This window comes from Dryas octopetala, chromosome 2 (genome assembly GCF_963921425.1).
Source record: "Dryas octopetala chromosome 2, drDryOcto1.1, whole genome shotgun sequence".
Classification (NCBI taxonomy): Eukaryota; Viridiplantae; Streptophyta; class Magnoliopsida; order Rosales; family Rosaceae; genus Dryas; species Dryas octopetala.
Window position 1 is genome coordinate 17,764,168 of NC_141367.1, and position 26,688 is coordinate 17,790,855.

At 34.2% G+C, this 26,688-nt stretch overlaps 1 protein-coding gene and 1 pseudogene across 2 annotated transcripts; one reads left to right on the forward strand and one right to left on the reverse strand.

Annotated features, from left to right (window-relative positions):
* Positions 1–3,862: 3,862 nt before the first annotated feature.
* LOC147293618 (protein SMALL AUXIN UP-REGULATED RNA 51 pseudogene) lies at positions 3,863–4,676 on the reverse strand (annotated as a pseudogene).
* A 7,970-nt stretch (positions 4,677–12,646) lies between these two features.
* GALAK (galacturonic acid kinase) lies at positions 12,647–26,376 on the forward strand. 2 transcript variants are annotated; one of them, XM_086231728.1, is made up of 14 exons: positions 12,647–12,816; positions 13,606–13,719; positions 14,052–14,123; positions 15,440–15,483; positions 16,945–17,050; positions 17,745–17,810; positions 19,061–19,140; positions 19,629–19,728; positions 20,507–20,682; positions 22,397–22,437; positions 22,533–22,561; positions 24,456–24,525; positions 24,644–24,733; positions 25,703–26,376. In XM_086231728.1, exons 1-14 carry the CDS (start codon positions 12,784–12,786, stop codon positions 25,945–25,947), a joined length of 1,266 nt encoding a protein of 421 aa, XP_086087854.1. In that variant the 5' UTR covers positions 12,647–12,783; the 3' UTR covers positions 25,948–26,376. The 2 variants fall into 2 exon arrangements, with proteins under 2 accessions (XP_086087854.1, XP_086087853.1); XM_086231727.1 differs by having other exon boundaries at positions 16,921–17,050; positions 25,703–26,374.
* Positions 26,377–26,688: the final 312 nt, after the last annotated feature.

The window sequence follows — 26,688 nt, forward strand, 5'->3', positions numbered from 1 at the left end:
TTCTAATGACATCAAATCTTACGCTGATAGCTAGTGAGGGTAACATTTTGACCATCACCCTAGCCTTACGGCCCTTACCCTATCATGAATAGAAGATATTATTTTATCTAATGTTGTTTAACAGCTAGGGTTTAATGTTTATGTAACTTTGAGATAGTGCAGATAAAGTGAGTGGGTCTTTTTGGGGTACTCAAAACTCAAAAGGTTTCCCGTACGATTCAGAAGAGATTGCTCTGGTTTGCAAATTTCAGTTGGTCTCCGTAGCACTTTTCCGTATACATCATACTTCCTTCCATGTGGAAGTGTGGAACTTTGAATATTCAATATCCTTCTCTCTCTGCATCTGCTATTCTGCATGGACCATCGGACATGTCAGATATGGCACCAACCCCAAAATTAATTAATTAATTAAAATTAAATACAAACTTCATAGTTTCTACTTTCTACCTTTCATGTGATCCTTTTCAATTACCATTCTACCCTTCTCATCTCCCCCCTCTCCTCTCTCCTCTTTTCTCTCATGAAATGTCTACTTCAAATGATCATGATAGAAATAAGAGTAGTCATCTCCATTTTGAATAATTCAAGTGTTTAGGTGCTTTTTCAAAATCGAAAGTTATGCGAGGCGACATAGGCCCCATATAAAATAAGGAATGCAATGTAATTAATATGTTAATAATGTTTAGATCAAAACATGTCTAATATTATAAAGACCAACTATCTACTGGTTTAGAAATTTTATTTTTTCAATAAAAATCTCAAATTCGAACCCCTCTAATTAAAATTTAAATAAATTTAATGTAGAGGCCATGGATCAATTTCGACACTCAGTTATGAGGGCTCCAAATGGACATAGCTACGCTGAGACTTCCTAGAATATTTGCATTCAAACCTCTATTTTTTTTTGTTTTTTTTGCCATGAATTCAAACCTCTATAAATAGGGTAAAATCAAACCGTCATGATCCAGATCACACAACTCTTACTAGCTAGTAGCTACCCAAAACTTGTGAAAAGTGTTCCGCAAACATCAGACAAGTATTTCTCTGAATTTTAATTTTCTTTTATTTCGTCTTTGATACAATGATTGTATGGCATAAAATTTGTTGATGATAAAAAATCAAGCCTCATCAGCCGTCGTATTAATGAACATATTAATTGAAATTGAAAAATGACTTTTTTTAGTTATAATCCATGAGCTACATGCAATAATGATTTTTCTTTTGTGCTACCTGGTAAGTTTAATTAGTACATACAATAGTGGTTAAATATTACTTGGAAGTCCTTGATTAAAAATGTGAATTTGATTAATCCTAATTATATCAATTCGATCAAGGATGGGAAGACACTGACGATATATCGATCACTGCACAGTATATATTGGCTAAATAATGTAATCGTTTGTCAACTTCTTTATTTTTGGTCCTACATGAAAGTGGAGAATGTTCCATGCAATTAGCATCACGCTTGAAGCAGCACAAAAACAAATAAACTTTAATTAATGGATTGGGAAATTTCTTCTTAACTTTTGACCCCTAGAAACGTCTAGATTAGTAGATTTGTAATAGAGTATGCACAATTAGTAAACATATGCATTATTATCATAAAAATAATGTTCATTCAAATTCAAAATCCTAATTAATAATAAATCCTCTATATATGGCTTATGCTGTAGATTCCATATTTCCATGCATGCCGCTTAATTACTACAAGCATGAATAATGCCCAAATTAATATATTGGTTGTTCTATTTTATTTAGTGATGTGAAAGCACTTAAGTTGTTTCACACCACCATAATAAAAATTTTAGTTTTGTGAGGATAACATAAACAACATCATGAACTATTAAAATGAAGTTTTAAAGACCCAGCTTCTCGATCATGCTGCATATCAAAGTTTAATTAATTTTGTTCAAAGCATGCATAAACACTAAATAAGGTATTAAATTTCGTTTTTTTAGAGATCCGAAATCGAAACACATATTTGATAATTTTTTGTGAAGATTTGGCAGAAATTTTCAAAATTTTCGAAATTTCGGCGAAATTTACGAAATTTATCGAAATTATCGAAATTTTCCTATTTTCTATTTTTTATTTTCTTCAACTTCAGAAATTCACCAAAAATAGCTCGAGACTCCAAATAATTCACCGAAAAATTCTACGGACTCGTATTGATGAGTACTAATTTCCTATAACCTCAAAATAGTTAAATTGCTTTAAAAAAAATTATGAAAAATCCTACTCTCATAATTTAATTCTAAAAATAATAATAATCGTCAAATTCTTGAATTTTCATTTAAATTCATTTCCAGACAACTAAGCTTTAAAACTACAACCAAAGGTCTAAGTTAGTTAAAATAAACTTAAAGAAATTTCTAATTCCTTTAAATAAACCTTAAAACAAGTTTGGAAAATTTAAGTAACAAAATTACCATAAGCCAAAATTTGAGTTGCTACACTTAGTGAAGACAAAGCTTGGCTGGGTGAGAGGCACGGGAAAAAATGAAGGAAAGATAAAAAAAAAATTGAAGAGAGAGGCACGGGGAAAAAAAGTAAAGAAAGAAAAAAAAATTAAAAAAAAAAGAGAAAAAAGGAGGGGATTTGGGGCCTTTGGGCAATTGGAAAGAAGAAAAAAAAAAGTTTGAGATTTTGTTTAGTTATTTTAAACCTTAAACTCTAATACATTTCTATATAAAAAAATAATTAAAAGTATCATAAATGGCCTAAAACCTAATATCTTAAAAAATATAGAGTATATAGGGTTTAATGTATAAATTATAGAATATAAAGAGTATTAGGGTATATAGAAGATATAGAGTATTAGAGTTTAGATTTTAGTGTATAATTAAATTATACAATATAAAGAATATACTAATTTTATTTAACAGTATTTGCCTCCAGCGCGTATTATATTCATCACATATCACATGAAACCTACTATATAATTTGGTTTTTTTAATGTTTTTTATCAATGTAGTAGATAATATGTTAAATAAACATATGGTAAAGTTTCATTCAAATTTTTCATATTTTGATAGCAATTTTCATCGTTTCTGTCTAATTTTTGTCGAAATTTAAAAATCTTCAATTTCCATCAAAATTTCTTCGAAATCCAAAATTTTATTCCATGACACTAATGTATATTAACTCCCATCATTATCATTGTGCCAATATAATTCCGAACCTAACATGACATATATGTCAACAACTTCTAAAACCATGACTGTACCTTTATCATCACCTCCCAAAAAAAAACAAAGCTAAGGGACACAGAACGAGCCAATGGGATTAATGGTATTATATAGATAAATGGTGGCTAGCTTGGAATTTATATTATAATATTTTCAGAATCTTTCAGCAATCTATATGGCATTTTCCCTTTGAGTCTATATGCTACATGGTTATGGTTGGAATATGTTTTCAGGTAATGACCTACCCCGCCAACTCCACTTTAGAATAAACTCGCGCCGATCTACAATATCAAAATTTATAAACCAAAAAAAAAAAAAAAAAAATTGTAAAATGTGAACTGAATTGAGGTAGCTAATGATCAAAATAGGGTAAATGGGCAATTTTATTTATTCTCATTCATGATCTATAAGTTTCGTTCACTCATTCTTGGAGTGTGTAGATTATAAACTGAGAGTGTGAATAACAATTTTCATAAAATAACATTGAAGCTTTAAACATGTAAAAGGCATCTAAATAATTAGAACACAAAATTTCTAACCATTCATCATTAAAATTTCCAACAATTCCCAACATTTTTGTTGCTAGAAATCAATTCCTAAGACTTCATCATCATCATCATCAACTACAGCATCAATACATTGAAACAAATTGATGCCTCAAAAAAAAAAAAAAAAAAAAAAAGGTAGAAGTTCAACAACTACATCTCATTGAAGCCCATCAAAGCAGTACTACTACAATTTTGAAGATGGGGTTTCAAGGATGGTTGGAACCAAAAATCCCTAAAAAAAAGCATCAAATTGGCTTCCGAGCCACTATATACAATTCCATCCCCTAAATGAGTACTAAACTAAAACCTTTTTCCCAAAAAACCAAAGGCATTAGATATTTTTAGAAACCTAACAAGTAGTACTATTGAGAAGAAGAAGAAGAAGAAGGAGCTGTCAAACCCTAGCTTTCTGCAACAGAGGAGTGAAGGCATGGCAAGACGAAGAAGAAGTAACATTGGACGCTAATTCCTTGCAAGAATCGAAACCCACTTCGGAGTAAATCTTCAGGAACTCGTCGAGAGCGAGTTTTCCGAATTTGCCCTCGTCCCTCTCCAAGAGCCTCAGGATCTCTCTGAAGAACCCGACTTCGCAGGGCAGGACGAGCCCCCCGCTGCACTCGAAACCGAACTCCTCCTCGGCTTTTTTCAGGAGCCCGGCGAAGACCGGAAGGTTCACGAACCGGGCAGGGATCACGAACCGGAGCCGCTCGGATCCGACGTAGACCGCGAGGAACCCGGAGGGAATGCGCCGGGTCGACCCGGGGTCCGAGTCGGAGTTGTCGTGGTGGGAGAGGCGGCGCCGGAGGCTCGTGACCTTCCAGCGCATTACGAGCTGCTTCAGGCGCACTATTTGGCGGATCTTCTCTACCTTTTTCATGGCCGTCGCCATTGGAGAGAGAGAGAGGAGCGCTGTGTGCTTCTGCCTTCTGTGAGAGAGAGAGAGAGAGACGCAGAAATCAGGAGCAAATTGAATGAGTGAGTATGGGAATGGAGTCCGTGATTTGGAATGATTGTGTTTTGGTTTTTGGAATTTGACTAATTTGCCCTTTTGATGGTCAAATTTTTCTTAAGAGATGGACACAAATTTTAATTAATACATAGTAATTACTATTTTATTAATTTCGATATTTATTTTTTTTGTTTTCATAAACTTGAAATTTCGATATTGGTGTTTAACGCTTTAAGTGGACTCAAATTTCTTTATATATTTTTCTGCCAAAAAAAAAAAAATCTTTATATTTATCTCACCAATTTATTTCTTGAGTTAATTACACTTACACCCCTTGAGGTTTATCGTCTTTTCACATATACCCCTGGGGTTTCAAAAATTACACATACACCCCTAAGATTTCAATCTATTACATATAACCCCTTACAAGAGAAAAAAATAAATAAACAAAAAAGAAAATATTTATATTGAGGTTGAATCTTACACCTTGAGTAATCTTATTAGGCAATTTCACCCTTTAGCATGTTTTTTTGTATAATTTCTCATCATTTTTTGTCTCACTAGAGGGGGTTATATGCAACAGCTTTGAAACTTTATGGGGTGTATGTGTAATTGTTGAAACCCTAGGGGGTGTATATGAAAAAACGATAAACCTCATGAGATGTAAGTGTAATTAACTCTTATTTCTTTAAGTGGTTTCTAAAAAGACTTCTTCTTTTAAGGGTGTTCCATAACACAAAACGCATTCATCAATCCACTGCTTTCAGCAGAACAACTGCACTTGTAGTTAACTGCTAATATATTTGACAAAAAAAAAAACTGCTAATATTACATTTACACTATATTCTTGATAAAAAAAATACTGATTTTATATCTTAAACTTATACATTCCCTTTTTTTTTCAATGAACAAACTTATACATTCTCTAAAACTTCCTAATTTATTTAAATACATTCAAATAAATCCTATACAATCTTGAAAAAGATATATATACACATACGAACCAATGTGAGATATGTTCATATAACTCAATTTTTATGTTATTGAAGTTATAAAAAATTGACTCATACATTTGCTTTTGTTAAAAAAAAAAAAAATACTTGTACTAGCTAGTATTTATTCTTTGAAATACTAATATTAATTCTATTAATACTAGTACTATACTAAACTACAAATACTACTTGTGCAAATTAATATATATATATATATACAAAAATGATTTAGAACTAACTAGTTAGTGAGATAATATAATACTAATCACCATTTTGGGTCCACTACACAATATAATTTTATAATTCAAACTGTTCATATTGTAGGTCTCCATTCAAAGATTAACCTTACAAAAAATCAACCAAATCAGAAATCATGTAGCCATTCGATTATCATTACAATTATTTCATGTTTTATTGAAAAACTTGTGTTCGTCCATTTACTTGAGCACAATTAGCTTACTAATAGTTAGCTAAACGATTTTTGATTTTGTTACTTTTTTTCTAAGGATGATCTTTGAATGAGAGCTTAAAAAATAAACGGTTCAGATCATGAAATTACATTGTGTAGTGAGCTCAAAATGATAGTTAACGTTATATTATCTTACTAATTAACTGGTTAGTTCTAGAGTACTCCTCTATATATATATATATATATCTATCAAACATTATATGTTATGTATCATATTTAATTAAATTGCAATTTATATTGGTATATAATTAGTATTATTATTGTTAAACTGAAAATAAACTAAAGATATACTGAAAATAAACTGAAGCTAAACCTAAAGTAACTGAAGTAAAACCGAAAATGAACCCAAAGTATTAAATACCAAAATTACCGAAATCAAACTGAAAACCAAAGTTTACCAAAAAATATCGAACCGAAAAATACCAAAATTGTTTATTTTGGTAAGCCCCATTACCAAATCGACCGATGGGCAGCTCTACTTACATCCATATTTTATTCCCAAAACTTCCAATTTTTCCATGAAATCAAATTAAAAAAAGAAAGGGAAAAAAAAAAACAACAACAATACCCACTCACTTGAGCCCCACCCCACCTCGCTCTGCCCCACTCACCAACAATAGAAACCCCACCTCTGTCGCCTCCTTGACCACCCATTTTCCCCTCCCATCTCCTTAGCTCAACCTGTTTTCCTCCCTTTGTCTGCCATTCACCGAAAATACCCAGAAAGAGCCGACGACTTTACTGGTTACCATTCGTGGGGTTACTGCTGGCAGTGGGCCAAGGGAGACGGGGGGGTTTGGTGTTTTGGGGTTTTTTTTTTTTAATGTTATGCAAAGGGTAAAATTGAGATTTACTATTTAAGAAAATGGTGGGGTGTTTAGAGCGTATGTAGAGTACAAATGGAATTACCCATTATAAAATAATGCATTAATACCTCAATAATTCACTATTTTCTTTTTAACTACCACTATCCTAACTAAAGAAAATTTACCATGCGGAAGCCACATGTTATGTAAACGATTTTTGACTCTCGAATATTGACGGGTTCTTCCTTTCCCTTCTAGGTTATAGATTCTCTACTCTTGAATTTGACTGCTTCATACATAGAACTACCACTACCAAAACGAGGTTGTTTGTTTGTAATAGTGTTCTAAATATAACGATAAAGAGACCCACTATTAATGATAAATAAACCCACTTTTTATAATTACTTTTCCCATGTTATAAGCTTATCTAGACCATTTTTTCTCCAGGGTTCGAATGCTCCTTATTAGGAGTTTGAACGGCCATTGTAACTCTTTGATAGTTATAAGGCAGACGTGGTTTAACTTACCAATAGTTTGAACTTTTAATTGTATTTTTTGAACTTGTATGTATTATTTTCTTATAGTTGTGTATTAACATTACAAAAGTAACATGTGAAAAAGAATTATGTAAATGACTATTTCTTTGACGTAAGGGCATGTTTACCTCAAGGGAATGAGAATAGGGGAATGTGAATGATTTTCATTCATGTGTTTACTAATATTTGGGAATCATTCTCATTCTCATTCCTGTGTTTACTTAACAGTTGGGAATAAGAATGATTCACATCCCCTTGTTTCTTTAACAATTGGGAATAAGAATTCCTTGTTTACTAAACTTGGAGGGGAAAGAGAATGCATGTGGGGCCCACCAAAATCAGGAATGTGATTCCTGAGGGGGGTTTGGAATGAGGGAGGGGGAATCATAATGAAATTTTCATGTCCAAAATTGTAACGCTTCGAACCTCGGACCCATAAAAATACTGAAACACTGCCTTTCAACCATTTTTCAAAGAATGAGCCATGCACATAAATATAAATAAATAAATTTCTTTCAAATAAAACATTTATGTAAAACCTCTGTATAAAAACATTTAACAAAACAAAGTGGGTCCCACTGCCTCGACTTCTCCTCACTGCTTCCTCAGCCTGCTTAACCTGCAAAACACAAACCCTACACCACATCCATGGTGTACCGGGTTATACAACAAATCCGGTAAGCTCGAAAGCTCGTATGAGTGAAATGACTTAAAGAAATATCCTCAATAATTTTTCAATTTCTATACTAAAAAAAAATAATCTCCGCAATAATATCTATAATTACTCAATCACATAACAATTTCATCAACCCTCATCCAAACATCAAGATAAACATAATTCCTCAAATTCACATCAAATTTCACCAATAATAATAAATCAATTCGGCAATTCAAATGCCTAAACGTCAACTATTAACCTCAACATCAACCATTTACATTCTAACCCATAATCTCAATGCATAATCATCCTCATTTCTATTTTCAAAGATTCAAGCCTAGACTTTACAAAGTTCTAGCCAAACCAATTCCTAACAAACAAATGCATACACGCAAGCAAAGCAACAAATCAACTATCTAATTTCACTCACATCGCTCTTTGAAATCCCCCTATTTAAAATCATTTCTCAAATCCATTTTTAAATCATCTCAAAATACTCCACAACTGAAACCTCATGCCACACTAGTACTTGGGGAACTGCTGGTCATACACTGAGGTAATTAAGCTCGTCACATCCTGTGCATAGGCACGAGCAGGCAGATAAGCTCGCCACTTCCCGTGCAGAGCGAATCGATGCACGGGCAAGCATGTATGCTCGCCACTTCCCATGCCGAGTGAATCAATCCACGGGCAGGCCAAGATGCTCGCCACTTCTCATGCAGAGCGAATCTATACACGAGCTGGTAGGAATGCTCGCCACTTCTCGTGCAGAGCGAATCTATACACGAGCAGGCAGGTAACTAGGCTCGCCACTTCCTGTGTAAAGCGAATCGATGCACGGGCATGCAGGTATTCTCGTACAACCTCAAACACAACATTCTCGAAACTAACTCATAACTTTCATTGTTTAATAATATATTAATGCCCCTTGTATTTCTTCTCGGATTCACCTCTACATATGCATCATCATCAACACTTGCTGTGAGAAAATTTATTCTTAAAACATTTATAAAACAAGGTTCACTCACTGTTTACTCTGAACTATGCCGAATCTTTTTCGAAGTTGATTCCTACTCACGATCCTTCACTTGTTTGTCACTCAAATCATACCAATACTTCCTTAATAAGTAACTTGATTATTCTGTAAAATAATTGCCTAAACATTATTCATTAACCTCGACAATAAGCATTCCTTCTCTAATTCAGCAATTATCCTCAGAGCAACTCTATAATTCCCAATTAATTCCTTAGCCTCAAATTCTCATCAATTCATTCTCATGATCCAAATCCTACACTTAGCCTTCTCTAACATATAACATCAAACACACAAAACAGACAATTCACTAACGGTACTCTACATTACAATTCGATAAGTTTCACTCACTGTTTAACCACGTGAAATGACCGAAATGCCCTTCACGGCACCTTTGCTCGGATAACAAATCCGGCAGCATAAAGGCATATGGAATAGGATTTCCCGAGCCCGTGCACCTGTTAAGACCAGACAATCAATCAAACAAAATCCAAATTTCTCAACAAACAAAATTGGTCGAAAAGAGAATCGACCATCACGCGTGGTGGCTGCCAAAATTACAGAATTCACAAGAATGCACAATCGGACTAGAATTTCACCTTAATAGGTTCAAGTGGCTGGGAAGAGGTCAAATACACAAAGTTTGAGTCGTCGTCGCCGCTGCACACGGCAGAGTCCACGTTGGCCGAGGATTCCCAAACCTGGGTTTTTCAATTAATCAACTTTCAGCTCAAACCAAGACAACTAATAACGAGAGGAGGTCGATGAGATCGATTTTGATACCTGAGTCGACGCCAAATGTCACCGGAATCGCTGAAATCCGCCGGAGCAGCCGCGGCCCAAAATCCTTGATCCGCCTCTGAGAGAAGTCGTCGGAGCAAGAGGGAACCATGGCCGAACTCGTCGTGGTGAGAGGAGGAGGACCCAGTAGGTCCGGTGTCTCGTCGTCGCCGGAAAAGCTCGAAACTAGCTGGAGAAGACGCAGCTTCTCTCTCTTCGCACCGCCGTGTACGGTGATCATTGGCGTGAAAGGATGGCATGGGGAGGCTCAGAACGTCGAGGGGAGTCCATCTGTGGTGGTCCGGAGTCGCGTCGTGGCTGAAAAAGTGAGATCGCCAGCGAGGAGGCTCGGCATGGGTGATCAGCCGAAAAAACGAAGACTAATGGGAGAGAGAGGAGAGGGAGGCAAGCTCCGTCGACTAAACACCTAGCCCAGCCGTCACCGGACGCGCCAGTGGCAGGGGCGGCGAGGGTGAGGGGCGAGATAGAGAGAGAGGCGTGGGGAGAGAGAGAGAGAGAGAGAGAGAGAGAGAGAGAGAGAGCTGAAATGTATTTAAAAATGATTTTGGGTTTTAAAATTCTTTCCACGCGAAAATACAAAAATGCCCCTCACTTTGGACGTCCGTAAAACCCAAACCATAACTCCGTTTTACGCGTGCTTCGTGTCTACGAACTCGTGGATTCGAGACCTATCCAACATACCCAAAGTCAAAGATGAAAGTCTATTAACTTAAAAAGTCAACTTTTGGGTCAAGCCCAATTTAAAACAAAATTTAAAAATAAATCCAAAACCTTTTATTTTTCAAATAAATTTCCAAAATAATCCAAATAAATTTTCAAATTATTTAAAATAAATCTCTAAAAGATATGGGGTCTCACAAAAATGCCCCCACATTTTTTATGAAAAACAAAAAATATACTTTATTTTATCATTTAAGATAAATATTTAAATAAATATTCATCTTTTTGAATATTTATCATTTAAAAAATTGTGATTAATAAATATAATGGATTAAAAAATTGATAGAAATATAATGGATTAAAAAAATTGTGAATATTAAATAGTTGATAGAAATACATTGTAAAAAGTATTAAAATTGTAAATATAAATAGTTAACAAATGGATTAATAAATAAAAATATTAAAATTGTGTATATTAATAAATAAAAATATTAAAATTGTGATTAATAAATATAATGGATTAATAAATAGTTGATAGAAATATAAATAGTAGTAAAATGAATATTTATCATTTAAAAAATTGTGATTAATAAATAGCATCTAAAAAATATAATAGATGTTGTTTAAGGGCATTTTAGTAATTAAACTCATTTTTATTCTGATTCCTATTAGTTAGTAAACACATTTATAGAAATCAACTTTATTTTCATTCTCATTCCTAATAGTTAGTAAACACGTTAATGAGAATGGCTGATTGCGATTCATGTTCATTCCGATTCCTATTCATTTCGATTCCTTTTCATTCCGGTTCTTTGCATTCTGATTCTTACTCATTCCGATTCCAGTTTAATAAACATGCCCTAATTATGGGTTGAAACTAATAGACAGCGGGTTAAAGATAATTCCAAGCGAGCTATAAGCCATCGTTCGAAGTTCTGTATCAAGTTCTAAAAGCTCACAGCTGCTCGCCCTAAAGGTTTAAACACTTGACGAGAGATGTTAAAAGTGGACCGGTTTATTTTATATTTTTCAGCTTTTATCCTATTTTATTATGAGAGGTGATTTTCGCACTCATCTTTTCTCCATTTGCACTCCTTCTTATCTTTTTTAAATGTTTGTATATATTTTTATTATTTATTTTCCACATATACCCTTTGACTTTTAATTATAGAATGTCACCTATGTAACATTAAATCCTACACATTTAATTTTTTAAAACTGTTATAATAATATATCTATTTCTATAACTCTTTTTAAAAAAGGAATAAAAACTTATGTAATTCTCTACACTTCTGTCTGTCTTCATGATATAGTACATTTTTTTTTCTTTCTTATTAAGCTATCATGTGACATTCATTTTTAAAAAAATCAAATATGCTACAAATAAGTAGTGGTTGCTTGGCATGGGAACATTTTTCTTGGCAGTGTCAAAAGACCCAAAAATGAGGGAGTGGACTAATTGAAAACCCCAATTAATTTCATAACACAAAACCCACCATCAAAAGAAGAAGATACATAAATTATGACCCTCATGAAGAAAACGAAAAAAAAAATATGACAGGCTAAATATGTTTCTAATGAATTATAAAATGATGATTGAAAGCACGTACAAGACTGGTTCACAAAAAAAAAAAAAATAGCATAAAAGGTAAAAAGATGCAATATAAAGAAGATACGACGAGGGGGTAGAAAATTACTTATTTTTATTTTTTTAATAAGTAAGAGAGAATATAAGAAAAAATAATCATTACTAAAAGATAATTAAAATAAAAATTCAACAATCATAAAAGATAAATTTGAAAAAATATACAAAATACATTAAAAAAGAGATAGGAGTGCAAACTGAAGAAAAATGAGTGCCAAAATCAACTCCCTTTATTATTTGTATTGTATTGACTTATTTGGACTTGAAAAAAACCGGACCGACCATTCTATTAAACTTGATATGACGTTTTAACCATATGTGCCGCTACACTGACTATGATTGCCCAACGAAATTGATTGATTTTTCTTCAAGTTTATACCACCTCTCCCACTTGAGATCCACAAATCTCTTATGTTAAAGTTCAAACATAAAACGCTGCTGCATTTTCATTAGGATCGACTGTCGAGTAGATTGACATTTGCAAGATCATTTGGGAAGATGGGTGAATCGTCCTGGCCTACTGAAGCTCAGGTACTCTTCTGAATGAATTGAAGTCACTTGTATTTCAATGGTAGCATAACTCCAGAATGTTTCAGTTTATGCTCCTACCTATTATCTGGATATACCAAGAAAGATGTACGGTCTAATGAGGCTACTACGAAGTATTTACTCATGGGTGGGGCAAGCTCTTCTGGAAGCAAGAACTGGGTTGGGGTTGGCATTGGTTCTTTAAAAGTAGGGGAGCTAGTTTTTGAGAACCGGGTTGGCATTGGTTCTTTAAACTGGGTTGAGGTTGCCTTAGAGTTGTCTTCAATGTGGGTTGAATTTTTTGGATTACATGATAACCAGATATTTTTTACTTGGGTTTTCGTTCTTTTTTTCTGGTTTGCTCATGTAACAATCGTATTGGCTTTGTGAATAGGTTATGGGGTAGTGCATTGTTGATCTACATTCCAGTTTATGGGGTACTTGTTTTAATGAATTGAAGTCACTTGTAATTCGATGTTAACATGAGCACTGTTTAGCTGACATATTCTTGCTTTCGGAAGAAATAACTGGGTTGGGGTTGGCCTTGGTTCTTTAAAAGCAGGGGAGCTAGTTTCTGAGTGCTAATTAGACGTTGCCTTAGAATTGTCTTCAATGTGGGTTGAATTCTATTCTTTAGATTATGTAATAAGTTTGGCTCTAATTTGGGAACTTTACTTTATGGGTCTGTTTGCAAGTATTGTTTTTGGCCTCTGTTTAATCATTTTGCAATGCTGTATGGGTCTCATTTATTATATTGTATGCTAGTCATATATGTATGTATGTATATTGCAGTTAAATGGAATTAGAAAGGTAGTTTCAGAAATGACTGGGAGAGGTATCGAAGAAGTTCGTGTTGTAGTTTCTCCTTATCGAATTTGTCCATTGGGAGCTCATATTGATCATCAGGTTAGTTTTAGGTAGCCCTTGGTTCTTTCGTTGATAGCATGTGGACCTCTTGATTGATCTCCTTTTTAGTAGAATTTTAAAACTTTATTTGTTGTTCATTTAAAAGAATTATGTTTCTATATGCTTTTTAAGACTTGTCGCTGTTCATATATTACCTTTTGATAACTAAGTTGCTGTTCGTAGAATCATATCATTTTACTTGTGCATGTTATAAGTTGATTTTATAATTTCTATCAAGCTTTCTGTTAGATACCAAAATTTTTTGTTTTAATGAATATATTTTTTAGGGTAATGTGTTAAAGAGTTATGATCACTTATTGAAATGGTTGCAGGGCGGAATTGTATCAGCTATGACAATTAATAAGGGAATACTTCTTGGTTTTGTTCCTTCTGGTGACACTCAGGTAAATATAAAATATAGTCTTTTAACCTTGCGAGTTTAGAATACCAGTGAGAATGTCCAAAAATATTAGTCAATTAATTTTATTTTACACAGTATTTACTATGAAACATCAATCTAATCAACAAGTAATAGTAGGCTGAGGTAAACATATAATTTCCTTTGAAAGCATAGAGCCTTATTTTTCATTGGGTTTTTTAGTTATATTTATCGTTATTGAATGAATCAGAATAAAGTAACATTTAAAAAGAAATAGATTCTTTGGAAATGAACTTAATTTCAGTTGTGCAATCTCAAACCTTAGACAAATTTGGCGTCTGGTGGGTATGTACCTACAAGGTGCACTAATGTGGAACAATTAGCTCTACGATGTACATTGGCCAGGGCTGCTTCTACCTTACTGGATCTGCTTGTCCATTCTTTCATTCTAGAAATTTGGGAGCTTTACTGATGCATCCATGGTTTGTTGGTTGGGTATTAATTTAAAATATTGAAGGTCCTCAACAATGGGTACTTTGCAATCTACTTCTTCCTGTTGATGCAAAAAGCAGGTTATTAAATTGTAAACCTGATATTTTAGATCTGACAGCAGATTATTAGGATGCTATAAATGTTTAGTTCATACCTTAAACCGTGGAGTGAGTTATTTGAAGTTTGAATTACAAATTAAGTTGTGTTTGGTGCTAGCTTTTCACCTAACTTGGTTGCTTTGCTTGCAATGGTTTAGCTCAATTTGTTTCAGCACATGTGACTCATTCTTGGCTCTGGGATCTTGGCCAAGCTTGACCCTATTCTTTGATTCCTAACACCCAAATCCTTTCTGTATTACATAAATTGTGGAATCCTAACTATAGTTTGTTCGAGTATCGGAGCATTTTAATGAAATTTGGATAGCTTGCCTGTATAAAAGTCTCTCTCTCTCGCCCCCCCTCTGTGTGAGTATGGGGTGGTTGAATGACCCATGAAGTATCTCATATTGTTGCACCAATATGCAGTTGGATAGTTACTGATCATGGGAAAAACAAAATCTTAACAATGCTATCGGAATATGAATGATCCATGTAGTATCTCATCATCACATGTATGATTTCGTGCTCAGATATGGAGTTGTGATCGTGTTTGTCATGATTCATGAAGAACGAAATCTGGAACGTCCTGTGAATACTTTGGAAATTTGGAAACATTGAGCAAAAAATTATACTAGAGAAACTTTTCGACTAAATTATGAGAGTTAAAACTTTAAAGTTAGCTTCCTCATAATTGTTTTAATCTTTATTTCCATTGACATCTGCCTGCTGGGTTATTGAATTCTTGCTGTAGGTTATACTGCGTTCAGGACAGTTTAAGGGTGAAGTTAGGTTCAGGTGTGGGGTCCTTTCTCATGGTATTTTTTAATTTTATCTATTTTTTTGTTAATATGTTTCATATCCATGCTTACTAAATTTCTATTACTGTCATTCTAGTTACAAAATGTCTTTATATTTGAGCTTCAATATTAATTTTGTGCAAAATAGTTAAATTGAGTACTGCAAGTAGGATTTGTACATATGGATGGGTGAAATTGGTAAACACATAACTGTTTGCTTCTCCTAATGTTTTCAAATTTCAGTTAGTGCGCCAATATATATCAGCGGTATCGAGAGAATTAAAGTAGATGTAGTTAGTTAAAATATCCATCATCTAGAAACCTGCCTATGTAATTTGGAGTTTATGCCACTGGATTAATAGCAAAGGAAGCAATAAGGCAATTGTCATCATATCATGCCTAATGGAGATTGCCAAGCCAAATAACCAACTTTTTATATTTTAATAATTTGAACTTTTATAAATCTTGCTCAATGGTTATCTTGTTTGTTTGATGTTTTTGTCAGAAACAAAAGTATAAGCAATATAGCTGAAGAAGTACAGTAACTTGTTGATCATTTGATCTACATAGGCAAGATATGGAGGTCACCTCCTAAGCACAAAATTCATGATGACTAAAATGTTTCTTTTCCAAATTTCCAATGCTGCATCTTAGAAATAGAGAAGTGATTGAATCATCGCATGCGTACAAGACTGCATTCCTAAATCCCAATAGCACAAAAAGCCATCAAGCTCCAATCTTTTTTAAAAAGTAACCATTCCTAAATCCCTTTAAATCTCAAATCAAATAAACCATCAGGAAACCTAACTATAGTTCTAAATTCTAAAGATCCTGCATTAGTAGGGTGTATAAATTAAATTACGGTTTACAGGATTAGGTTAAATACTTAAAGCATGAGGTGCAGTAGAAAAATAGGTTGCTGGAAATTGTGGGTAGTATTTAATGTTATAATTTAAGGGCGGTTTTGAAGGACTATTTGAAGGCTTAAGGTTGTGGATAAAAGTTGGGCTTTAGGGTTTCAATGAAGGAAAACGGAATGGATTCAAGATGCAAATAGATAAAAAAAGGAAGAAGCTCATCACTATGCTGTAGCAGCGAATACTTAAAAGGAAATTGCAATACAAGTTAGCAAGATTATAGAAAAGCTCTTTTCATGGTGCTGCATCTTTGTACCAAGAATTTATTACTTTTGTCAGACTACTGTAAATAATTTTTGTATTTACTCTTTTCTCTTTTTAGAATCTACTGAAGTTGACAGGAATTTTCTTCAGTAAGATATAAAATAGTAACCTGTCTTATGTTTGTTGAGTGTTCCTATTTTCTGTGTATGATTTTTTCTTCAAAAGGTAAGTCATTGACTCATTATTTTACTTGCATTTCATTGCTTAATCATGTGGCTTCTGGTGAACTTGATTATGTATTATTGTTTTTATAGTGTTGATGAAGTTCAGTGCCTTAGGAACAATGCAAATAATGGTTCCAAAATAGATGAAGAAAGTGACTGGGGAAGTTATGCAAGAGGAGCCGTATATGCATTGCAGAGTAGGCAGAACAATCTTGTCCAGGTTGGAGATATGTCTTTATTGACCTTCCTCACACTTTTTTCTGATTAGTAAAATAATTGCTTAATTGGTCTATGGTAACCTTTTATTATTTTTTTCCAAGAGTCAAAGAGAGTCGAAAGAATATTACTCGGACATGCACGCATTACTAAGCACTTTTGCACCATAGTTTTGGTTTAGTATAATAAAAGAATAACTATGGCCAAATTCCATAGCTTACGTTCACTGATTTGAAATTGAGTGATGCTCAAGTATGTCATTTGGGTATCAAGGCACTGGGCAGATCATACATGAACTTTTGCTTTTGGGCTACATTATTTTCATTTGCTCCAGATGTATGATTTACAATCTTATTTATCTTGGTTAAGTCTAGTTGTAAAGCTTTGCATTCATTTGGAAGATGTGATTATAAATTTATAGCAAGTATGTAACAGATCTCTGGAGGAGGTCAGCTTGTTCTAGCACCTAACTGTCGTGCTACTTGGGAGTTGGGATTGCCTAACTGCCCCCTCAAGATGCCCTTTGGTATTCCTTTCTATAACTTTTTTAGACACACCTATTTGTGTCTGGCTAAAAAGTATTTGTTGGGCATTTTTCTTTGGAAATTTTTTGAATGCATATGATATATTGTCTGATGATTCTATGCCACCTTTCATCAAATAGTTATTTTTAAGATAATTTGTTTCTCTTGTTGTAGGGTATCATAGGATATATTTGTGGTCCTGAAGGTATGGACAGTTCAGGCCTTAGCTCCTCTGCTGCTGTAAGTTTGTCTTCCTCATTGATTGTTTTTTTATGTTAAATGATGACAATAAAATATGATCGTGTGCAAAACCTTCTAATGAAAAGAATCAGAATATTGCAATTAATAATTCTTGATTTTATGGTAAATTTTTTTATTTCTATCATGTTTTTTGTATTTTACAAGGAAAATGATATATAACATGAAAGATTTTGGTGATTTGTAACTTGAATTATGTGGAAACTGAGATATTCCTGCCATATTAGGAAATGCATTTATCCATATTTTTAATCTGGGTCACATCTACATTTTAATACACACTTGTGAATCTCCTCATTACCCCCCCCCCCCCCCCCCCGTTTTTCTTAACAACTCTTCATTACACCTTAGATGCCACATTATATGAGTTTTGTGTCAGGATATACTATGTATTATTTCTCTTTGTAAAATCTATCTCCTCCTCATTAGATGCCATAATATACAAGTTTTGTGTTAGGAAATACTATGTATTATTACTCTTTGCAAAATCTACAGATGTAGATGTATTATTTACTAGGGGTCTGCCTTGTATGCCTCTCCTGGACTAGGTTTTGCACCTCACTCTTTTCTAATAAAAAATTACTAGTGTAGAAAGAAGAGTTATATGTTCTATATATTCTTTTGGCTGATGGGAGTAGTGAATTAGGCTTAGATTCAAGAGATCAAACTTTGTTGACTGATTTTATCTTCCATGTCAAAAGACTCAGGCACAAACAAAAACACAAGCACACACATGAACCAGTTTGCTGTTCGTACAATTGCACAGTGATAGAATTATATGAAGATGCAACGAATTTTGAAGCAGAACTGCAGATGTGTTCATGAAGTTTGTCCCAAAGGATCAGTTTTCAAATACTAAAGGGTAAAATTTTAGTTGATGATACAACCCATTAGTAGCTACCATTATTCGTGGCAATTGGAGGTAGGTTATAATCAGAAATTTATAGATGAAGGCATGCGGATTGCTGTATACAATAATTGCATCCGTTGAGACTTAATTTTAGTGGCTCGGAATCCGTGTACAATTTAAATAGAGGTGAAACTGTAAAGCAAGAATTACTTAAATGCTATGCATGGTTTTTTATTTATTTTATTTTTTTTTTTATTGGTAAAAAATTATTTATTTGAAGACTGTTTGTAGTACAGCTTGTGGAGCTTTGCATTTCTTTATTGCTGAGACTTCCTTTCAGTAAAATCCAACCCATTAAGTTTAACAGTTACATGTTTGACAGGTCGGCGTAGCTTACCTACTGGCTTTGGAAACTGCAAATAATTTAACGGTGTCCCCTGAAGAAAATATTGAGTATGATCGGTAGGTTTCTTTAACATTTAAGGGTCCAACACATGGGCCAACAATTAGTTTCTATATTGGCATTCCCCTTCACATGTAGACCTCTCTCTATTACTAGAGGGCCCAACATGTGAAATTCAACTTATACGGGTTAATTTGTTACCAACTTGCTTGATACTATGACAATTTATTGGTTTACCAAGCTTAAATTGTTAGGATGTGACCAACTACTAGTTTATATTATAACAGATGTATTGCTTTTGCTTTTACTTTAATGCCCAACATTCTGCCCCATATATAGAATAATAACAGTTGTAAAACTTTCCTTTTAATCTATTTGATTTTCGGTTATCACACAGTATTCTGCCAGCTTGTCTCTTTTTTGGCCATCCTGTTCCAGTATAGTTATTTATTTTATGCTATTCAGGTCTCACATTAAGGTAACATCACTCTTCTACATTTCATGTGGTGTCATACCTTTTAATAGTTTTAATTCTGTGTTGTTGTAGGCTGATTGAAAATGAATTTTGGGGCCTGAGAAATGGTATATTGGATCAATCAGCCATATTGCTTTCAAGCTATGGTTGTCTATTGTGCATGAACTGCAAGGTAATGTATGAAAATGTGTCTGTATTTCATGTTTTTTAAAACAAAGTCTGTATATTGACTTTGTTATAAGTGCAGGAGTCTGATTCTATTTCCTGATATGTTGGACATACATTTTAGTTTTGGGCTTTTTAACTTTGATTCATTCTGCATACAATAATCCAATCATCATCTTCATGAATTGCTTAAGTGAGTCTTCGAGTATGTGGATCATCTGATCTATGGGGTGACTTCTTAAGAAGTTCACATTCCAGCTGCTGCATTTCTATGATCCTGTGGGCAGAGTTGTTTGTGTGGGACAAACTAATTACATCGTAAATTTTATATAATTTAGTAACAATTTTAGTATTATAAATGAAAACCTTAAGCATATCAATTCAGAGCTACAGGTTTAATCTGTATATATCTGAAAACCCTAAGCGTATCAAACATTAACCCAAAATTACCAATAACATTGAGGGGGGAGAGAGAGAGAGAGAGAGTAGCATTTAAAAGATTCAAAGATTTTTTGTACCCAGTTAGAGTCTTACAAATACACAGTAAATCATGCCTTCTATTTTATCTGCACCTCAAAGTATAATAAATTTTCCTTATCAGTGTATTGCTTTCAATTTTGAGCAATATGTTCTTAAAGGTACTACTTTACTATACTAGTTATTGCAGTCTGATGTGGGTTATGCATTTCTCCGATCTATTTCTTTTATAACCACATATATCGGATTCTGCTCCAGTTTTGATTATTAGCAACATGATGTCTGATATATGTAGTTTGCATATGTAGACTAAAGAACATAAGCTTATACACCCACCAAAATTGGGAAAGAACCACAAGACTGAGTGGCCGAAAGCATACAAAATATTATTGGCATTTTCAGGCTTGAAGCAGGCTTTGACTGTAAATCCTGGATATAACCGTCGAGTTGAAGAGTGTCAAAAGGCAGCCACAGTTCTTTTGCAGTAAGATCCATTTCCCTTGTAACTGAGAAAAAAATTTACTCTTCTTCATTTTAATTGAAGCTCAAGGAGTTAGACCATGGTGTTTTCCTTTCTGTATTTTCCGGTTAGGGGGGTCCATGCCATCACCCATTTATTCCTCAAAATTGAATCCCGTTGACATTCAAAATGAATCTTAGTGTGTCAATTTGTATAATTTTAGGATTTCATGAATCAAAGTTGAAGCATTTCTCTCTAAATATGTTTATTTATGTACTTCCTTTTTTTTTTTTTGGGGGGGGGGGGGGGGGGAGGGTTAAAAAAATTGACAGTTGAATCTCAAACCAAGCGAGGCAGTCACAGTTCAAGGAAATTGGCCAATTTTCATAACTTTTTTTTGACTGTTTAATAAGAAAATCTGCATATGATATTTTCTGGTCCTTTCGCCAGGAGGAGAGGGGGGTAAAAAGCTGAACACTCCAAAAATCGTTGGTTGAATCTCAAACCAAGCGAGCAGTCATGGTTCAAGGAAATCGGCCAGTTTTCTTAACGTTCTTTTTTTTTTTTTTGTTTGTTTAAAACCTACGCATATCTGCATATACTTTCTGGCCCTTTCACTAGGAGAGGAAGTAAAATCTAAAGAGATTTAGATCATGTGTGGGAATTTTATCTGTTATTATTATTGTTGATTTTAATAGAGACAATCATTTTAGGGAAACCAGTGCACATATAGGCCATGTCCCTCTGGTTACTTGGACAGTCATTTTATTTTGTGTGCATGTGGTAGGAAAAATAACATGTTGATAACCACTCCATAATAATTATGGGTATGGTTTTTTTGTTTCAAAATTTTGTGGGAAATTTATTTCCTTGTATCCTTCTTGACTTTCTTGATTTTGTCTTCTTCTTTTGTTTTTCCCATTAAAGTACATTTTTTTTTCCTTTAGAATACCTAGATTTTCAATTTAATCCCTAAAATTGTATTTATATATGAATACAACATTTTAATTTCTAATATTTAATAGATCATGCTGAGGTTACAGATTGAAAATTTGACCTTTGACTCTTTCCTTCTCCAGCTCCATTTGTGAAAACATTGGACATTTGCTTCCTTTTTCGCTTCATCATGAAGCTGTTTCCTCTTTATTTTTTTATTTTTTTATTTGGCTATAAAGCCTATAATTGATAACTTAGACTTGCCATTTGTGATTGTCACCCATTGCTAGCTCCTCGGGTTGTGTCTTTTTGACAATTTCATGTTCTGTCATTGGTCTGGAATGGTAATCAAGAGAAAGCTGGTTATTTTCATATAAGGGTGAAATAATAGTTACTAGGAAGCCTGCTTGCATGTATATATTGGTACAAGCCCAAGAATGCCTGTCAAATTTGACATAACACACACTAACATGTCCCCTCACGTGTACACTAACACAACACTTTAGATCCAAATTGAGCCTTACATGTGGACATTAGATGTTACCAGAAACAGTGTACCATTTGGAGCAAACATTTCATAGACAATCAAGCTCTGATACCATGTTAAGTTACTGTTGTCCCAAAGAAGCTGCTCAGTCACAAACCTAAAAATGTTATTCAAATTGAACAGAACAAGCACTGGCAAGAAAGAAATAGGCATAGTTATTTTCTTATTAATTGTTAAATGCTGAATTGAACTTATCTTCCTCTTGTTTAGACTATTGATATCCAGTCTGACATAGCCTTTTCTTCATTTTACCAGTGCAACCGGAGGTGGTGGAGCAGAGCCACTCCTATCTAATGGTTAGTACCTTTTCCTTAACTTCTCGAGTTTAAAATTCATTCCTATGATCTTGTGCGATGATATTGATTCACTTCGTTTTCCTCCTACAAAACAGTTGAGCCAGAAGCTTATCAAGCTCACAAGGTAAGAGAATGTGTTCAAAGTTTTTGCGAACGAGATTCCTATGGTTCATGTACATACACACAAGTCATTAATACATAATATGTGCATGTCAATGTATTTGGAGCATAGGCCATACCCTTTTCTTTTTATGTCCTGTCAAGATAGGTACATCCCAAGTTGAAGCATAGAGTCCATGTAACCCAGGTTATGAATTACAAATTAGTCAGAAGGTGTAGAGTTGGATCAATTTTAGATGTATGATAACCAATTCCTTGAAAATGGTACTGATTCCTTATGTGAAGGATATGGCTCATAGTAGAGATGGTGATATTTACATATTCAAGAGTTATGGTGGTAATGTAGGTGGCTGCTCATCCTCGTGACTTACAATGTTGAATAGGATAACAATGTACGAGCCCCTTGTATTGGTGAAAGCATCCCCCTGAATACAAGAAAACTCCACCCATGCTTCAATGTATGGCCTAAAAACACTTGTGCCATTGTCATCTTTCATAGCTTTTAGAATGTTTATATCTTGTTAGGAACATGTCATTAGTATAAACTATAAAGTGTGATATTTTGTGATCATTTAGGGACTATCTTTTCGTTGCTAATAGTTCGAAATATTGCTTTTCATTTAAAGAAGTTGGCAGCCTTGCCTCAGAAAACTTTCATCTGCAGTTTTGCTTGGACTGAGTTAGTTCAAACAATCAAGTGTGAATGTTTTAATATTTGACATCCACCATCAACAGCATTGAGTGCCATCCATTTTTCACAGTGAATACTCTCCAGTGTTATTTTCCCATCTAAGTGATGATGTTTGGTCTTGTCCATCTTGGGCCTGCATAAACATACATTCTCTTCACTTTTATTTGATATCCGGAATTTTGTTCAAATTTCTGGTCATCTGTGTTTTCCTTCCTGGTATTTCTCACTATTTATGTGTCCTCGATGCTTCAATTTGCAAACTTCTTTACAGAATCTCATATGCTTGAGCATTTGATATTATTATTCAGACAACTCTGAGTATGTTCCACCCTGACTTTGCACCGAGATGGGGGTTGTTTGGTAGTATAAGATCATGGGTCATTATTATGGTCCATTGTCAGCTTCTATGTTATTAATAAGAGCAACGCTTCACCCCCATAATTTTTCTACAGACTTTCGCTCCATGATGTGATGTACCACGTGGCATACCACCAACAGTGTGCTTCTTCATGGGTGTGAATGAGTAATGTGCATGGTAACGTCATGGAGTAAAAAATTGCTATTACACTTGGAAGCAGGAATGCATTTTTCTTTTAATAATTTCCTATACTCTTTGATAAGTTGAGATTTCCCTTGTATATATTTAGCTTTTCTTTCTCTTGTGAACAACATATATACTTCTACTCAATGTTGTTATATGAAAGAGTCATGCCAAGTGGTGTGCCTCGTTCACTTGCAGGCTTAAAAGAAAATGAATATGCTACTTTTTTTTCAGTGAGGTCTTCTGGGGAAAGTTCTTTCCCCCCATATTTTTGTTCTCTTGGGGCTGGTGAACTGTCCACCTCTGGACACACAAAGAAAACAAGGAAAGTAGAAAAGCATTCCTTGTTCTTTGAGGGCTGTGGTTCTTGCCTCATCTATTTTTATTTGCGTTACCAGAATATTCAAAATAGCCTTAAATGTGATATACAAATACATGCATGAGAAAAAATTTCCTTATAAATATGATGTCAATGGACTTAAATGGTTGAGAAGTTATTTGATTGATGTTTGTTCCATATTCCATTTCAATGGCTTTAGACATGTAAATGAAGCTAAGTATCCGGTTATGATTTTACTATGTCGTGGTGATTTATCAATATGCTCTCTCTCTCTCTCTCTCTCTCTCTCTCTCAATCTCTATCTTTAATCTCTATTTCTCCTGCAGCACATATTAGAACCAAATCTAGCCAAGAGAGCAGAGCATTATTTCTCAGAGAATATGCGGGTTATCAGAGGTATTAACATTTACATACACTCAATAATCTAAATTGCAAAAGTGCGGGTCATTCTAACTTCTATTTTGTTCTTTGCTTTATCTACTCCTAGCTACTTAACATAATGTGATTATTTCAGGACTTGAAGCTTGGGCTTCAGGCAGGTTCAAAGATTTTGGAATGCTCATTACAGAATCTGGCCTAAGTTCTATTCAGAACTATGAATGCGGTATGATTTATTTTCCTTTGTTCATAGCTACCGTCTGTTTTCCCAAAGCATCCTCCTGAATCTTCCCTAATCATGGTGAATAAAAAATGAAAAAAGATATTTAATTGAAATGATGAAAAGAATGAAAACTTATTTTCACTTTTTAATATCAATAAGCCTATAGACCTCTACAAGGACAGTTTTGCAGGTAGTACCAGTGATGGCTATATTGCCTGTTTCTTTTACTATTTTGTTGGTAGAACCAAAATGTAGAAGCCACCTGATGGTGAGAGAGAAGTTAAGGGATATATGGATACTTAAAGAAAGAAAATATAATTAATCTTTCTTCAAGTGTAATATAAACTAAATTCTTTGTGCCAAGAATTTGATATATGAGTACATTTCTTCAAGTGTACCTGGTCCGATTCTTGATCTCATGGGGGCAAGTAGGTATACCAGGATTAGATCATTCAAATGCTTCATGTTCAGTCCAGGTCCATTACTGGTTAAAATAGACTAGTTTTCCATCTTTGTTGTTTAGGCAGCATGGGCACTCAATTGAGTTACCATGTCATTAACGTCTGTTCTTTCTTTTGATCTGTGATCTCTTGTCTGCACAATAAAAGCATAGGATCACAGTGATTTGCTTCTGATAGTATCTGGACTTGAGCAACTTCTCAATGTCTGTACTAACAGGCAATTTAACTGATTATCTTGTTTTCTTTCCATATACAATCACCTTTCGAAATGAGTTACGCTATTTTGGCAATGATTTCTCCTTGCTGGCTTTGAGCTCATTTCAACACAAATTTTACTACCAGTTACTTAATTATCGATTTAATTTCCAAAATTTGATGAGTTTTGTCTTGATTATGTTGAAATTCTGACATCTGCGCAATCTTAAAATTCCGTCCAGTTTCAACCTCTTATTTTGGTAAATATTATATCTCATACTTGATACTAGCATCAACTGTTGTTGTGATTGTTAAGGTTCCGAACCACTGATACAACTGCGCGAGGTCCTTCTAAGGGCTCCTGGTGTATTTGGAGCACGGTTCAGTGGTGCTGGATTTAGAGGATGCTGTGTTGCACTTGTGGATACTGATCATGCAGCCGAAGCTGCATCATTTGTCAGGAAAGAGTATCCTAAGTTCCAACCTGAGTTGGCAAGTCAGTTAAACCAAGAGACAGCGGTTATGATATGTGAGGCTGGTGATTGTGCCCGTGTTATTTGATGACCGTCTACCAATTACTATTATCTGGTCAATTTTTTAATTTTTAATTATTTCATTCATTGTAAACCTTTTTGAACTGCATCTTGATTAGGTTTAGCAAATACGAATATAGGACATTGAGTATTCAAAAGAAAGCTTCTATGGGTGGAAGGTGAGAGCTTCTGTTTGTATTGAACTTTGTTTTCTTTGTTCTTTTTCTTCTGGTGGGCTTGAATTTGATATGATATGGAGTGTCTGTGTGTTGTCCTTTGACGACTCATCTAAATGGAATCTGAAAAGTCGCGTGCTGTTACTAATGAACAGATAAGAGAATAAAGCAGTGTGGACTGTGTAGTGTACATACAACTTCGTTATTTGGTTGTGTCATTTCCATTACAGCTATGTGTCTGGAAAAATAGTTATCCTCATTCCCCCTTCTTATGTCAAACAAGGTGCTTCTTTTACTGCTATTTCATAATACAAATGATAATCCTCCCACCATATCCAAAGTAGTGGGACATTCGGAGTATAAATAGTTCAAGCACTTGTATGAGTTTTATGTTAATGCGATAACACGGTAATGCATTCTTTATTCCAAACCCCACAGCACCTTCAAAGGCATCTTCTTGCTACAACCTTTCTCGCGTGCAGTCTTGTCATACGTGTGGAGAGATAGACATATATATATATATATATACATATTGAAACATATTAGTACACTATGCTTTGCGAATTAACAAAAAAGTAGGGATGGAATTTTCC

Bases quoted from the DNA above. Each gene is read 5' to 3' on its own strand.
- GALAK (XM_086231727.1), top strand. From the start codon at position 12,784: ATGGGTGAATCGTCCTGGCCTACTGAAGCTCAG. The intron at 19,729-20,506 runs GTAATGTATGAA...TTGCATATGTAG, and splicing joins TATTGTGCATGAACTGCAAG to ACTAAAGAACATAAGCTTAT. The intron at 20,683-22,396 runs GTAAGATCCATT...TCATTTTACCAG, and splicing joins GCAGCCACAGTTCTTTTGCA to TGCAACCGGAGGTGGTGGAG.